Source organism: Daldinia vernicosa (genome assembly GCF_022497035.1).
Source record: "Daldinia vernicosa strain CBS 139.73 unplaced genomic scaffold F5Y00scaffold_12, whole genome shotgun sequence".
Taxonomy (NCBI): Eukaryota; Fungi; Ascomycota; class Sordariomycetes; order Xylariales; family Hypoxylaceae; genus Daldinia; species Daldinia vernicosa.
In genome coordinates this window covers 437,889-453,108 of record NW_025953928.1, presented here as the reverse complement: position 1 = coordinate 453,108, position 15,220 = coordinate 437,889, and the positions used below count along the sequence as shown (strand labels likewise).

The 15,220-nt window shown below is 48.5% G+C and overlaps 5 protein-coding genes across 5 annotated transcripts; 3 read left to right on the top strand and 2 right to left on the bottom strand.

The window, feature by feature from the left end:
- Positions 1 to 331: 331 nt before the first annotated feature.
- On the top strand, positions 332 to 3,865 carry F5Y00DRAFT_231390 (uncharacterized protein). Its single transcript, XM_048007017.1, has 2 exons — positions 332 to 1,248; positions 1,814 to 3,865. Exons 1-2 carry the CDS (start codon positions 982 to 984, stop codon positions 3,206 to 3,208), a joined length of 1,662 nt encoding a protein of 553 aa, XP_047866924.1. The 5' UTR covers positions 332 to 981; the 3' UTR covers positions 3,209 to 3,865.
- An 802-nt stretch (positions 3,866 to 4,667) lies between these two features.
- On the bottom strand, positions 4,668 to 5,934 carry F5Y00DRAFT_231388 (yeats family-domain-containing protein). The gene has a single exon (XM_048007016.1). It carries the CDS (start codon positions 5,650 to 5,652, stop codon positions 4,807 to 4,809), a length of 846 nt encoding a protein of 281 aa, XP_047866923.1. The 5' UTR covers positions 5,653 to 5,934; the 3' UTR covers positions 4,668 to 4,806.
- Positions 5,935 to 6,313: 379 nt separating this feature from the next.
- On the top strand, positions 6,314 to 7,256 carry F5Y00DRAFT_260013 (NAD(P)-binding protein; the record flags this gene model as incomplete). The annotated part of the gene is made up of 2 exons (XM_048010968.1): positions 6,314 to 6,414; positions 6,482 to 7,256. The coding sequence occupies 2 exons, from the start codon at positions 6,314 to 6,316 to the stop codon at positions 7,254 to 7,256; spliced, it is 876 nt and encodes a 291-aa protein (XP_047866922.1).
- A 90-nt stretch (positions 7,257 to 7,346) lies between these two features.
- On the bottom strand, positions 7,347 to 8,532 carry F5Y00DRAFT_23983 (SYF2-domain-containing protein). The gene has a single exon (XM_048008143.1). It carries the CDS (start codon positions 8,392 to 8,394, stop codon positions 7,438 to 7,440), a length of 957 nt encoding a protein of 318 aa, XP_047866921.1. The 5' UTR covers positions 8,395 to 8,532; the 3' UTR covers positions 7,347 to 7,437.
- A 300-nt stretch (positions 8,533 to 8,832) lies between these two features.
- On the top strand, positions 8,833 to 10,564 carry F5Y00DRAFT_268047 (uncharacterized protein). The gene has a single exon (XM_048012179.1). The coding sequence runs from the start codon at positions 8,968 to 8,970 to the stop codon at positions 10,441 to 10,443; it is 1,476 nt and encodes a 491-aa protein (XP_047866920.1). The 5' UTR covers positions 8,833 to 8,967; the 3' UTR covers positions 10,444 to 10,564.
- Positions 10,565 to 15,220: the final 4,656 nt, after the last annotated feature.

Below are 15,220 nucleotides of genomic sequence, written 5' to 3'. Positions count from 1 at the left end.
TGCCCCCCCTTCTTGAGTGGCAGGAGCAAGGGCAGTTACATGCCTATGTAGGGAATGTACATACACTATGCATCTATGCGGTGGCGGTACGGCTAATGAAACCGGCGGTGTCAATCGTAACCGTCAGTCGGAAGGCACACAGACCACCCGGACATTGTGCACATGCACAGATGCATTACTGTACATTAGGTAGATAATTTAAGGAAAAAGGTTGCCGATATTGGCTAGTACGGACGAGCATAAACCGCTCTTGAGATGAGATATCTAGCGCATCTTCTCCGCAGGACCCGTATTATTATCTTCGGGAACCAACCAGCACCTAAGCCCAGCTCCGTCAGGCACGAACAACTGGAAGGAAAAGAAGGGGAAAAGAAGAAAAAAATCTATTCGCGCTAACTATCTCATTTTCTCCATTCATCTTTCATAAAGCCTGCATCGGGTCGCAGTGCATTGCGCATAGCGTCATCTTCCTGCACAAATCCCTTGGAAAATCCTCCCCCCAGTCCAGTCCCCTACGGCCTATGGCCCTACTAACCCCAACCTACGAAACCTTCCAATTATTTCCAATCCATCTGATCGATCCAGCCCATACAGAGTTCAGAGCCATACAATCCGCATAGACCTAAGCTCCAAACGACCCTCTTTCAAAATCCACTTCGTCCCATCCTTAATCCACTCAAGGTTATCCAACCGTCCTATCATACGATCTATTACCCTGCCGCCTACTATCGCCAGCATCGCCTACTTCACCGCATACGATCAGCCATTGTCTCGTCTAGTCTCGTCGTTATTTTTTGTGGTCCGATCAACTAAATCCCCCGGGCCGGCCGCCACCACAACCGACTCACCGACTTGCATTGTATTTTAGTCCCATCCTAATCCAACACCGCTCGTTCCTCTCCCCTGTACCTATCAACCACCCGACCGCTCTGCTGCATACCTACATGCTACGATGCGAATCTACTAAATGCTTCACTCGCCATGGCCTTCAACTTCAACTGGTCGCCGCTCACGGCCGACGCCGAGTTCTATAAGCGAGCTCAGGAGCTCCTCACGGACGCACTCAATAAATCTCCGAAGCCCCCCATAATCGTCGATGATATCCTCGTCACCGAGTTCAACCTCGGGTCCGTACCGCCGGATCTGGAGATTCTGGAGATTGGGGACCTGGCCGAGGATAGGTTTCGCGGCATCTTCAAGATGTGCTACTCGGGCGACGCCTTTTTGACATTGCGGACGAGAGTTCAAGTAGGTGCTATATTGCTTTTTTTTCTTGTTATTTTGTTGCGTTTGCTATCGCGGAGAAAGAGGGGGTTGGGCAAAAACGAAGTCGTTGATGGGTCCCACTGTGATTTTCTTTTTTTTCTTTTTTTATACTACAATTTTATATCAAAGCTTTTCGTCATGGCGTTGCGAAGCTTTCCACCCTAAAGCTTATTACGTCGATGGCTTCGTTCATAAAAGCAAATATTGCTACAGTCGCACAAACATTTTCACAAACATCCAAACATTTCCATCCCTAAACCAACACAAAGGTTACCCATTACCTATCGCAGCTAAGCTACCTGCTTTCCCTTTTCCAGCCCCCTTTCCATTGTTCAAACATACGCGGAACCAAAGACGCTTACTACACATTTTTTTCGCGTCTGTGGAGCTCTTGGAAGTTTTTGCATGAATCTTTGTAATTACTAGGTACCCAGGGTACCAGGGGTTCGCGCTTTTTTCCTTCGGAGATTTTTCTTGAGCTTCCCCAATTACCAAGCCTTAGGGCTCGTGCGTCATAAGATAGCTAATATTATTATTATTATAACAGGCAAACCCCTTGAATACGTATCTCTCAGCTAAGCCGACCTTCACGTCGCCTCAACCACTAGCGGCTGCGTCAAGTCTGACTATACCTTTATCTATTACTTTATCTGAGATTAAGCTATCCGCTTTCATTATTTTGGTTTTTTCGAAGCAAAAGGGCCTTACCTTAGTCTTCCGAAATGATCCTCTTGAATCACTCAAGGTCTCTTCGACCTTTGACTCTATCCAGTTCGTTCGAGACTACCTTCAGAGAACCATTGAAGGAAAGTTAAGAACTTTAATGATGGATGAGTTACCAGCTATTATTCATAAACTCTCTCTACGGCTTTGGTGTCCCGATCAATTACCGAGAGAAGAGGTCGTGCCGAAAGAAGAGGCCGAAGATGAAGCTGTCATTGACCCGTTTACCAATCTACCCGCGGAAGCGGTCGACTCAAATGGACATGTGCTTGATCCTAGTGAGATTGCGTCGATATCTATGGACGGTGGTCCAGAGATGCAGTCGCTCTTCTCTCAGAAGAATCTGTTGAGATTAGCAGCTCTTACCGACTCCCATCGGACATTATCGCTTTTCACACCTGGAATTCGTGACGCATTGTTCAGAGCTTGGGCTGGGTCGATGGACCGCAGTGATACCGGTTACTCAACCCCGAACCCAAACACGCCTAGTCTAATGCGAACCCATTCTGTGCAAGGAAGTAGTACAACCTACACGTTTACCGATTCAAGCAGCGTGGATCAAGGCAGTATACCCTCCCGGCCTTCTTTAACTAGTCTTCACTCGGCCACCACCGGCCTGGCTCTTGGCGCTGGTCGGCATTCAAGAAGCTCGCGCAAGAAGAAGACCCGTGTGGTTAACTTACGCCGCAGTAGAGCCGGAGATGAGACGAGTACCGAAGCTAGTGAGTCTGTATCGGATACTACGTCGGTTGCTGGCCCATTCTCGGAGCCCATCTTGCCAACTTCAATACCAGAAGATCCTGAGGAAGAACCAGCAGATGAAGAACCGTATTCAGGTAACGTTCGATTCAGGACTGAGAAGGAATTGCCATCTCGTCCGCCCCTGGATATGGGTATGTTCAAAGATCCAGCTGTCAATGAGGATGCTTCCGTAGAGTCGGCGGAGAACGTATCAGTAGAGAACAATGCGAGTAGTACTCCAGTCCGGCGCCAGGAAAGGATTTTAGAGGCCCTCGCTTTGTCTTCCAGAAGCCCGTTTAATCGAGAACGGCGTCGGCCGATGAGCTCCGATTCCTCATCGGTGATCCTGGAGCAGGCCTGGATCATGAAGATGGCAGGCGAGATTGCGCGTCGTGTATACGACGAGAAGCAACGAAATGAGAACTTTTGGGCGGAACCGGAAGACAATCCGCCCCCCGCATACCAGGCGACGCAATAAGCTGTCGCATAGAGCACCAACATTTCAATCTTTCCAAGATTTTTTTCGTTTGTCTATACAAAGTACAGTAGACTGTAAATACGGCACATGGCGTTACGACAAGGCATTACGGCAGGGAAGGCCCTGGCGGTGGAGATATCCCAATGTCTAATGTTTATTGAGCGGCGGTTTTTGCAGCAGAGGCGTTTTGGGCGAACAGGTCTACAAAAAATGTGGGGGGATATTGATTATGACTTGTTTTGAAGGGAAGACCGACTATCTTGGTCTATCTGTCGAGCACAATGTTGGTAGCTCGGACGAAAGAAAGACTCGCGTCAGACACAACAACACAACAGTTTTTTTCGACACAGCAAACAAATTGCTTTCAGCAAACTTCTCTTATGTCAATCAAGATCGGATTGCGCCCTAGAGGCCACCGCTACGGTAGGAAAGGGCGGGGTCCGTCTGGGAAAAAAGGGAGGTCAAGGATAGGGAACCTAGCCTAGGCTAGGAGGTTTAGGGTACGGTAGAGTTTTACCTAGAAGCGTGCTGGTACATAAGGGGTCTCCCGGGTACGGCTGAGCTAGCTAGCTGTGTTCATGGAGACTCGCTCGAGGCTGGAGTCCTCTTGAGAGAAATACTCCAATCTGAAATCAATAAAGATCATATCATGAGCAAGTTCGACGGCTTTTTTTTTTTTTTTTTTTTACACATAAGGTGAACTCGAGTGCTTGTCGTAGTAAAGAAAGGAGTAGGTTAGTAGTCTCTTACGCGTAATGTAATTTCGAGCTAGGTTTTAGAGCATTGGGTTTCACGTGACTTATGAAGGCCATTGAAGTTCAAGCTATGACTGGCTCTGGGTAATTTCGTGTTTTGGTAAGAGGTAACGCATGAGTGTTGTTGTCTGTGTATACCTACCTATCTACCTAATGTGCAAGGATCAATACCCAGGAGTGTGTATGATATGTACAATACAAATCTAGGTCTAGCCCAGCTTAGGAGGAGACGGTATCTCCTCTCCCAGTACGGTGAACGCCTTGAGCTTATGCTTATTGAATGCCTCCCATCATGCCGCTACTGCCCCCCTAGCCAATCGTATAGCGGTGACAATAATACCACTTCAAGCTCTCGTACTTTGGTATAGCGCTACGCGCGTGTGCGCAGACATCTCAGGTGAGCTGTATTGAACACGCAGACGTGTAGCTCAGAGCTGAATATATTCGGCACTGGAATGTTTCCTTTTCTTTTCTTTCTTCCTTGCTCTCTTTCTTCTCCCGTGACATTCCGTCCCCGGGCTCTAAACGCCATTCGCAAGAGCGCCGAGCTTTAGTCTCGGCGACATCTTTGAATTATCCGTTCCGCCGAGGATTACGATGGGGCGCCGCGCGGCGGCCGCTCGCGAGCTTTTTGAGGTGCTTCTTGCGAACCTTCAACTTAACGATTCGTGTCCCCGGCTGCTCGGATTCGTCTCCATCTTCATCTTCATCTTCCCAGTCTTCGTCTTCGTCCTCTCGCTTAGCTATAACTTTTCCTTCATCTTCCCAGTCTTCGTCTTCGTCCTCTCGCGTAGCTATAACATTTTTTTTATTCTTTTGCCTGCCGCTAGTCCTTGACGCGCCCTACGCGCCGGAAGCGGCCGCCGCCGTAGCCTCCTTCTTGAGGGCCGCAAGCTCAGCCTCCTTGGCCTTGACCGCTTTGGTCATCTCGAGCACCATCTGGTGCACCTTGTCTTCGGCCTCCTTGAGCCTCTTAATCTCGAGCTGTTCCGTTTCGCGGCTGAAGGGCTGGCCCGGACGATTGGTCAGCGGGATCATGGCGCTGCGCTCTTTTACTTCGCTGCCGCTATCTCCGCTGCTGGATTGCTGCTGCACGTTCTTCCCTTTGCCTTTTCCGCCCTTGCCGCCGGCTGAGGCGTTCTTGTCGCGTGCGCCGGTCGTTAGGACCTTATAGAAGTCTTCGAAGGGTTCGTTGAAGAGCTGCTCCTCGTACACCCAGGCCACGACCTCACCGCCGTTACGCATGACTTCTTTTTCGGCCTCGGTGCGACCGTACGGGTGTAGTCTTAGATGATGGTATAAAGTCTGTGGTTTCTCGCTGCTGCGGCTATCGTAGTATAATCTAATAGTGATTTCGAACTCGCCCCATCCCGTCTCGTTGACGACGAAGGCTTTCTGGCGCTGAGACGGAGGCTTGCCCTCATTCTCCTTGATAATGGTCTCGGCGTCGATGGTGCGTAGGTGGTTCGGGATGGACTCGTGTAGCTTGAACTGCACACGCCGCAACCAGTAGAAGATATCGGTGTCGTCGACGCCTTTGACGAATACTTGCCATGAGTGCGTGTGGTCAGCAGGAACGCCAGCGGGCCGAGGGTTGTCGGTGTCGTTGAAGGGACGCGCGGTGGTGCCGTAGATGAATGGTCGATAGATCTGTACGCCTTTAACGCGTTTGCCTGCGGGTGGCGCCATGTTTGACAGCGATAACGGATGTTCAGTAGAAGTAAAAGTAAAAGTAAAAGTAGAAGTAAAAGTAGAAGTAGAAGTAGAAGTAAAGTAGAAGATATATGGCGATGAGAGTAACAGGTAAGTTTAAGTTCGAGGGATTAAATAATTGGAGTATATGATTTAATGATGGGTAGGTGTGATGCGCTCTAAGAGTCTAAATCATCAGGTAAGTGCTATCGCAGACCCATGGAATTGTAATCGCAAAGGCAAGTCCGACTTGACTTCTTTAGCTCACGAAGCTAGAACCGTGTAGCATCATCATCTTATCGATTATGCAACTTTGCACTTATTTTCTAAGTGGTTTTCCCAGCCTTACTATAGCCCCATATTTCTGCAACGGCTTCTCAGGGTCGAACCAATAGAAACACAAACCCACACCCCTGTTCACATCCCTCCAGGAAATTCTAGCGCTAAAGTTCCTCAGCCTTACACATGAACTGATGATGTCGTTGATTGAGAAATAGCATCCAAGATATGCTTTTGACGGCCAATGAAGTACACGAGAACTGAAGTTTCTATTTAAGACCTCTTAAATGATAAATCAGTATTTACTGCATGGAATTCGAATAATATACTGACTGTCCAAGTTGCAAGCTAGGGCTATATCTAACTTAGTTCACTCATCATGTCGGCTAAGAAGCTCATAGTGTGCGGTGGGAACGGGTTCATCGGATCTAGGATATGCAAATACGCAGTTACTAGGGGTTGGGACGTAACATCTATAAGGTACTTAGACTATATCACACTTTATTTCTCAATGTTATAGTTATATTATCATACTAATAAGCTTCAGTCGTTCAGGCGAACCGAAATGGGACACAGTTACGGCATCAGACAAACCACCGCAATGGGCTAGGAAAGTGACCTGGGAACGAGCCGACATCATGCGCCCAGCAACATACGCGCCTCTCCTCAAGGGCGCCGACTTCGTCGTTCACAGCCTCGGTATTCTACTAGAAGCCGACTACAAGGGCGTGCTACGGGGCCAAGAGTCACCCATCGAGGGATTACGGAAGGCATTCTCGGCCGCGCCGCAGCCCGGGAACCCGCTGGACCGCAAAGTGCCGGAGGGTAGCAACCAGGATATCCGGCCGCCCGAAACCCGAAACCAGCTCACGTACGAGAGCATGAACCGTGACAGTGCCATTATGCTAGCCAAGGAGGCAGCACGCGAAAATGTCGCCGCTTTCGCGTATATCTCGGCGGCCGGTGGTGCCCCTGTGTTGCCCGCGAGGTATATTACGACAAAGCGTGAGGCCGAGAGTACTATCGCAAGCGAATTCCCACGCATGCGGGGTGTTTTTATCCGCGCGCCGTTCCTATACGATAGCTCGCGGCCCATCACCATCGGAATGGCAGCCATGACGGGGCTAGGCGCCGCCTTCAACGGGTTCACGCGCGGTGTCCTGGGCGGTTTTATGGGCGCCGCCGGTGTCAAGCCCTTAAAAGTAGACATTGTGGCCGAGGCCGTCGTCGAAGCTCTAGGGGACGACAAGGTTAAGGGGCCTGTGGAACTCGCCGAAATCGAGGAGTTAGCTAACAAGTCGTGGAGGAAAACCATGGTCTGAAAATGTCGATTGAGCTTGTGTGTTGTATTAATGCACGCCTATAAACTGTATCATAGCTGTCCAACGCCCTCCCCACCCGCCGAAGAATGCCAGTAGTGTAATCTAATTGTGTAGCAGTACGGCCCATCTGACCATGCTTGTGTGAACGCCATCCGGTACAGTAAAACCACCCATCGTCTTTTCAAATCATAGTCCCGCGCTCGAAGCTGTCCCTAATCTCCGCCGTGTACTTGTTGTAGAATCTAGCTAGTTTCTGGTTGAACTGCTTATTCTTCTCATTGATATACGTAACGTCGCCGTCGTCGCCGTTCTGTGCCATTCTCTCGCGCCTCTTACGCAACCTGACGTCCTCGGCCTTCTGCAGGTCACCCACCAGCCTGTCGATGGCCGCCTTGTCGGGCTTATTCTCGGCAAAGGAGGTCGAGTCGGCAGTAGAATAGAAGCTTCCGTCTTTGTCAACAGCGATGAGTTCACCATCTTCGGTCTCAATGATTTCGAGGCCGCCGGACGCGGCAGCTTTCTCGATGGCAGCCATCTTGTCTTTCTCGTAGCGCTCGAGATCGGGAGCTAGATCGCGCACCTGCCTCTTGTAAACCTTGTTGCTCTCCTGGCGGTAGTCCTGGAAAGCGTTGTTGTCGCGGTGAGCAGCCTTCTTCTTCATGCGCTTGTCCCAGCGCTCGCTCTCCTCCGCCGTCCAATCCCACGCCCGCTTGCGCTCAAAGTCCTCGCCCGCCTCCTCTGTCTCGGCCTTTAGTAGCTTGTGTGTGGCAATGTCGCGGCGGCGATTCAGCGATACGAGTGCGGACGGGTCGGTAGCTAGGCGCTGAGATTCTTTACTTGTTTCCGCAAGGTTCTGGTCCGATGATACTTTCGCGCGAGCCTGTAAGGCGCGAAAACGTGCCATCCGCTCCCTTGCTTTCTCCGCGGCATCTGCAGCCGAACTAGTTTCTGCTGTTGTTGATGCTGTTGCACTATCCTCCACTGGAGTCAAATCCTTCGGCTTTTCTGGTTGTTCCTCTTCAGGATTCTCCTCGTTGGTTGGTATAGTCTGTTCAACTACCTCTGCTGCCGGAGCGTCTTTTGCTTTAGCGGTGGCCTTGGCGGCCGACGCCGTCTTCCTCTTCTTCGCAGGAGGCATAGCTAATGGAAACAGAAATCTAAGGTTTCGATGTAGACGTATAATTTGAAGAGCGGTAGAATATTTGTTGATGGTTCTTCGGATTAGTTTTTTGTTAATGTAATGAATGCTGCTAAATTGGCAGATGGCATGATGCAGCTGGCAATGGATCTGTGACAGTGGGTACCTAGGTACCAGTTATTATTTTAATGTGGGCATGCTGCTACGGATTATCTAAGGGCCGTATCTACTCCACTGCTCCATTGAAATGGATCAGGTGGAACCCGGAACCTGTACCTAGGTACCTAGCGTCAGGGACCGTACTAAATCTTTTGTTAGCTTACGCTTTTTACCCCTCTGAGCCTAGATAATTACCCCAGATTCTGGGGTAGCGTAAGCCTAAATTTATATGGGGAAGACTTGGAGACGAACAGGGACGAGGATTGCATTTTCCTACCGTTTCAAAAATGGTCTTGCGACACCGAGGTTCGATATTTATTTGACACGGCACAGCATCAACGAATATTATATTTGCAATAGTAACTTTGCCTGAAAAATGTTACTATCTTGTAAATCTAAGCCATCGCCCTCGAAATGCCACGCCCAGCCCAATTATCAAGATCTATTCCAAAGTGGCCCTCACCTAATGCTGTTCTAAAAAAACACAAAGAGAATTATCTGCCATTCAAGGCAACCGAACTAATACTCGATCTCGATGCCGAGAATAGCCCCTATGTTCGCCCTTCTAGTTTGAAGAAAGATGGTAAACCGTTGCCCGTCTCCTTTTTTAAAAAACAAAAACTCCAACCCATCCAGAAACTCGTCGCCGACGTGAATAATCTCAGCAAGTTATATCAGCTGCAATTCGCGAAAACAGCGTTAAGGAAGTTCGATATTTGGCGAATTACCAATTACGATATACTTTCCGTCGCGCTCCGCAACACGCCTGTGACAAGACGAAGTTACGATGATTATCATATCGATAAAAATAGTATATTCGATCAAAATGGGATACCATACTATATACTTAATAGCCCGTCCAAGACCATTGCGCACTTGCTACACCGGCAAAAAATATCCCACCGTGTAGAACCAACCCAGGACGACACAACACAGTTTCGAACGGCGATTAAGGCGTGCCGTGACCTTGATCAAATCGAGAGGGTTATCATGAGTGTTATTCGAACCCCCACAGGTCGCTGGCTCGTTGCAAATAGCACCAATACTATCGGAAGAGCGTGCGTAGAAATATCCGGGGAGACGCCACCGGAACAAATACTCACGTTTCTCAACAACTTAATAATCCTTCTGGAACCAGAGAAGCCAGAGACTCCCACTTTTTTGTTGTATGGCGCTATCGTAGCCTCGGTACAATGCGGTGTCTTCGATGTAGCTCAGAGATATATAAGAATGGCCCAAGACAGCGGTGTTAACTTCAACGCTTGGCTAGTGGCTGGCATTCTCAACGCGTTGGAAACGATCAATCTGGAGGAGTCAACAGCTCCATCTGCTATCCAGAAATATCCTACGTATCCTCTATTAGCAGTATACAGTCTTTTAACAGGCCAGGTACCGGGAGAAAAGGTACCACAGCCATCATTACAAGATTTTATATCCGGCAGCACCACACAGGGTCCCTATCAAGGACCGTATATTTCATGTCTCGCCCGCCTAGGAGCGTTCCGAACAATGTGGCATTTCTGGCACATGTATCCTGTATCTCCCGAAGACAAAGATACCTCCAACGCCGATATCTTCGCCCTGGCCATCCATAAAGCCACATTGGCCAACCGCCACCTGACGAAACTAGCACAGGCTCCCAGTTTTACGCGCGTAGCCGGATCGTACGCCGACGATTGCCAGCTCGATATAGAAACCATTATAGAGTCGATGGAAATACTTTCCTCGCCTAAACCAACAAGCGGAAATATACATAACGAAAGGGTCCAAGGCTCTCCACCCAGCAGGAAGGCAATTGAGGAGATCTTTGGGGATACATCGATTGAGAAATCAATGCTGGCATTGCAGCGCTACCTATCTGAATTCAATTCCTCGGAGAAGATATATTAGAGAGTCCACGACGCAGGCTCTAGAGTTAGATAGGTCCAATGAAGATACCGATAGAGGTTTAACTTCAAGGCCGGTAAGACTTAGAATAGAGGGTTCATATATTGTTGCGGTACTATTAGCAAGTAAATTGATTGAAAATCAATATTTAGTATATAAGTCACTCCTTGCGGTATTCGGCAAAAACGTCGTATTCGGTCTTGTCACTAGTGATCGATTTAAATACGTTTTGAGGCCGACGTGCTGATTCTTCTTAACGCACCTTACAACTTACCTAAATATAAGTTTTAGGGTTGATGCTGGTAAAGATCACTCTCTTGCGTCGAGACACAAGGATAGCAGAGTAAGTGAATATCGAATTCAAAAGACTATACAGGCTTCAATGATTGCAGGATCACGGATGGATGATAGATATATGAAGATATGAGGTAACTAAAGAGATATACATTACTGATCCAGCCCCTTCCCCTAACACTAACATCATGTCGCTATCTCTCTAGCTAACTCCAACGAGCGCTGACTTGTCGAAAGCCTAAGCTTCCGAATACAACTTGAAATGAGATAAATAAATACTATTCATTATCAGATGAGGTATAGGCCAGAGAGCTGAGCATTTATAGATGTGTATCTATCTAAACGTTTGCATGACTCGGTGAAATACGCATGATATATCAAAGCCTACCTACTAGCTGGGACGAGATTATTTTTAACGATGACGGGAGGAGCAATATGGCTTTAGTAGATAAACACGAATAAATTCTGGTTAAGATATCTCCAGCTTATAATCTCACTCCATCAGATATAGCCTGCCAAAGGGGACGGTTGTAACAACTAATGACAACGTCTCTTTTCGATACTACTACTACTACTCGGCATTCCACGCACGATATCTGTTATGATATACCAACGAGCAATGTTTAATCAAGCCTCGGATATCATTCTGCATATATACGGGTCCTAAACATCTAATAGATATCTGTAGGAGACACTTAGGGGTATCAGGTAGACGCCAGCGAAGAGGCTTGTGTTGTCCAAGTAGTTGTCAAGCCATCCGACGGCCAATTCCACAGCAGATTCAGAGAAAAAATTCGAGTTTTAACCCCATACTATCTATCTTAAATCATGAATCTCCCCTTCCCCTTTCTCCCTCCCCGACATCGTCGAAAACGCCACACATATTTCCCCCCACTCACCCATAAGATACCCACCTCTCCCTATCCAATCCACCAGGAGCAAACTCCACGGCGGACTCCGTCCCGTGTGATTAATGCAATATCACATTTAGCATTGACCTAAGGAGAGTCTAGAGTGTTCCGCTCGAAGCCACCGCGGTGCCGAGACGGCCGGCGTGCAAGTTCTCGGCCAGCTTGCCGCACGTCCCGGGAGCACAGCTGTGGGGAAGCTAACCTCTCCTATTCACTGTAGTGGTATGTGGATGTCGTATAGAACGACGTACTAACCCAGTACATATTTACCCCACGCCAGCCCGCATCCCTCAAACTGACCTAAGAGCTTCCTAAGAACTATCTGAAACGCATACTGTGCTCTTTTACCTTACTTCGACCTCGTTCCGTGAACATCGAAGCTAATACCACTTACCCCCGGCCCGTGCGTCTTGGGGCCAAGTAAAGGGGTTGGGGGCGGTGAAGAGTATGTACACACTTCACCCGGCCCGTACTGTACATACATATACTCTAGCCTATCTGACTACGCAGAGGTCGATCTATCTCGCCAGATCACCGCGTTATATCGACCCAACTGGCAACCACCCACCCGCGCCGCGAACGGAGCTACTGCCGTCCCCGCGGCGCATACTATTATCTATGCACGCATATGCTGTATAGTGTATTATGCCTGTCCAGGTATTCGACGGGGTACCTTCCGACGAGATCCCATTCGGCTCATCCGAGCTACCCATGCCAGCCGTGCGGGATGCCGGCGGCCATCGGACTAGTGTAGGGGTAGAATCCGGGGGAACGTTGGGAGGCGTGTTGGGCGAGCTAGCTGGCTAACTATGTATGTATGTACTTAGGTAAGGAATGCGCATACCCCTGTCCTTGGCGGTTGGAGGGACAAGAGGGGTTACGGAAGTTCCCCATGTTTTAACATGAGGTTAACTATGCAGTATGTATGAGTGTCATACTATGCTAAGATGGGCACAGCTTGACAAGACCCTTAAGGTCTGCTCGATGTTAGCCTGCGGCGAGATCTGAGATAATGTAGTTGAGGTTGCGCCATGCCATCCCCGTAGCACGAGGTCGAGCATGGTGCCCCGCAACATGTTTTGTCTGGCAGGTCTGGCAGGTCTGGGTAGTCCACGGGGTGGATATCGTCTTTAACTAGGTTAGTTGCTTTGGAGAGAGATTAATTGTGGCTCCATGTGTAGATAGATGTATCAACTCTATCAACCCTATTACCTAATTCATAGTATTCACGATATCGAAAATTTCATCCCTTTAGGGCGGTGAGAAGAAAATTATCTACTCCCTTCCATGACCCATTCTTACGTGGACTGATCCGTACAGATATTCGAGTTTCAAGTACGAAAGAGAAAATACGACTTATACGTAATAAGTATGACACACTGTGCCCTCTTCGAGCCTGTGTCATATACGGATTGGCGAGATCTCGTACAATACTTAGGTATGATGTCGAGATGTTTCAATTGCAGTCCGACCCGATCTCTAAAACTCGCGTGACGCTTTTCTGCAATGAGGCAATGGGGACTGTAGTAATTGATACAACCTCTTATAACGCAAGGGGAAGATCGCCATGGTGCATACCGATTCAAATGGCAGAATGGCCAGCAATTAAGCTATTCTGCAACCATATTCGCCACTATTCTTGCGCAATTTCGCCATGTCCGACTTGCCCAATTCGTCAGTCGTACTTCTTATGGCGTGTAAGACTTACACAATCGCTGTACGCACCCGGACAGTTCGCACTACATGCGCGCGCTTGTGAAGCAGTGCATTCGTCAAAGAAGTCTTAGATGAGGTCATTGCAAGACCCCAGAGAAGCCTTGAATATAGATGCTATACTTAGGATCTTGTTACCTAAGCGGTTGATCCTATTCCCGTAGTGACCATCGGCTCTGGAGAACACGAATGAATTCTCCGATTGGAATATAGATTAAAAGTCCGTTCTCCCCGCCAATAAACTACGCTAAAAAACTTGAGGCTCAAGCCGGCGAGACTGTTAATATATTTTGTAAAGCAATGATGATGAAAATTCAGGAATATGGTCAGGTTAATGGTGCCACCTGTCCTGACTTATCACTTTTAAGCCCCGGACAACTTTCTAAGAACTCGCCGGTCTATGCATGCTTACACAAGTCGGTGGCGTTGAGCAGCCGTAACAGGAGGTGAAATATTGAAGCCTAGGCAAGTGTTAGCTCGCGTGCGAATGCCCAGAGCTTATGTTATAGCGTAGCATCATGTCCACGAGGCAAATTTCTGCGGTGCGAGACTACTAATCAGTCCTGTCAGTGTAACAAAGCAAGGGCATACCAACAGTAATCGGCTCCGATCACGCTGATATGAACCTCTTCGGCTGCATCGCTGCTTATTCTGTTCGTTAGATGGATCTAGTTGATCTAGTTTCGGCCTAACATCTGACAGCTGAAAGATAGCTTCCCGAGAGATAACCTAGCGACGCTAGCAGATTCCCGGTTAACTCCTAGAGCAGATCATCTATGTATAAGTCCATCATAGTCTAGCCGAGCTTGCAAATATGGTTACTTGAGTTGATTGGTTCGCAAGCACAATAGGATATGGATGCTTCTGCCTGTGGTGGTGTATGGATGTCCACGTCTAGGGTACCTGCAGAAATCTGGAAGAATCAAGAACGGCGACATGGGTCAAGCCAATATAGAGGTGCATGCTATTGCAGAAGAAACTTTCTTATCGCGGTCTTTCTTCCTGGTACATGTTTTTGCAAAAGGGTGTGTGAGAGGCTGTGCCGCGGCGGCGACGACGATAGGTTGGCGGTTAGTTATCTCGCAAGGGTAGAAAATTTTCTGGGTTGCCATTAACGGATTCAGATTGCTTGTTCGACTCCACTATGAGCCTTGGATGGCCGAAGCTGACCGAGTTCTGATAACCCGTGCCCGTTCACATAGAAATATAATCCATGCTTCTGCCTCTTTGGGAGCACTAAGTGCTATCATCATTGTGGCACTATTAGGGAAGAAAGGCCGTTGCTCGTAACCGTACGTATTTGGATATTATCCCGTCTAAGGCCGTCGGTTGGACTCAGCCCTGGCGATCATTCCTGTTGTACGACACACCCAAAGTAGAACACAGAACTGACACGTCTGTAATTGAGGCACTTTGGCGGGAATAAAGCCGGACATTATGTCCAAATAACCCAATAAGAAGTTGACGTCGTCGTACCTTCGAAGCAGTTTAGATTTTCCGCATCAACCGCACTTCACTTTCGACAAACCCTTGGACGGAACTTGCTAGAGCGATATGTTCCTGAACACAGGAGCCTATCGGCTGTGACACTCCACGTGGGGGATATTGATCCTCACCAGAATTTAAGATCTAGTAAATTCCGAAATGGGTAATCCGGGTAACGGACGACTGGAGGTCAATATAAAAGATATGAACCCAGGGTGAGGAGACGAGTCGTAGGAGTCGCAGGAATCAAAGCAGTCCTCGGCAACTCTACCCAGACTGCCAAGCCGCTCACAAATCTGGAGTCGGGACTATCTCTTCTGTAGCTCTCTCCCTTGCAAGTTGTCGTGCCGGATGATGTAACGATGGATTGTTAGGTA

Bases quoted from the DNA above. Each gene is read 5' to 3' on its own strand.
- F5Y00DRAFT_268047 (XM_048012179.1), top strand. From the start codon at position 8,968: ATGCCACGCCCAGCCCAATTATCAAGATCTATTCCAAAGTGGCCCTCA.
- F5Y00DRAFT_231390 (XM_048007017.1), top strand. From the start codon at position 982: ATGGCCTTCAACTTCAACTGGTCGCCGCTCACGGCCGACGCCGAGTTC. The intron at 1,249-1,813 runs GTAGGTGCTATA...TTATTATAACAG, and splicing joins CATTGCGGACGAGAGTTCAA to GCAAACCCCTTGAATACGTA.
- F5Y00DRAFT_231388 (XM_048007016.1), bottom strand. From the start codon at position 5,652: ATGGCGCCACCCGCAGGCAAACGCGTTAAAGGCGTACAGATCTATCGA.
- F5Y00DRAFT_23983 (XM_048008143.1), bottom strand. From the start codon at position 8,394: ATGCCTCCTGCGAAGAAGAGGAAGACGGCGTCGGCCGCCAAGGCCACC.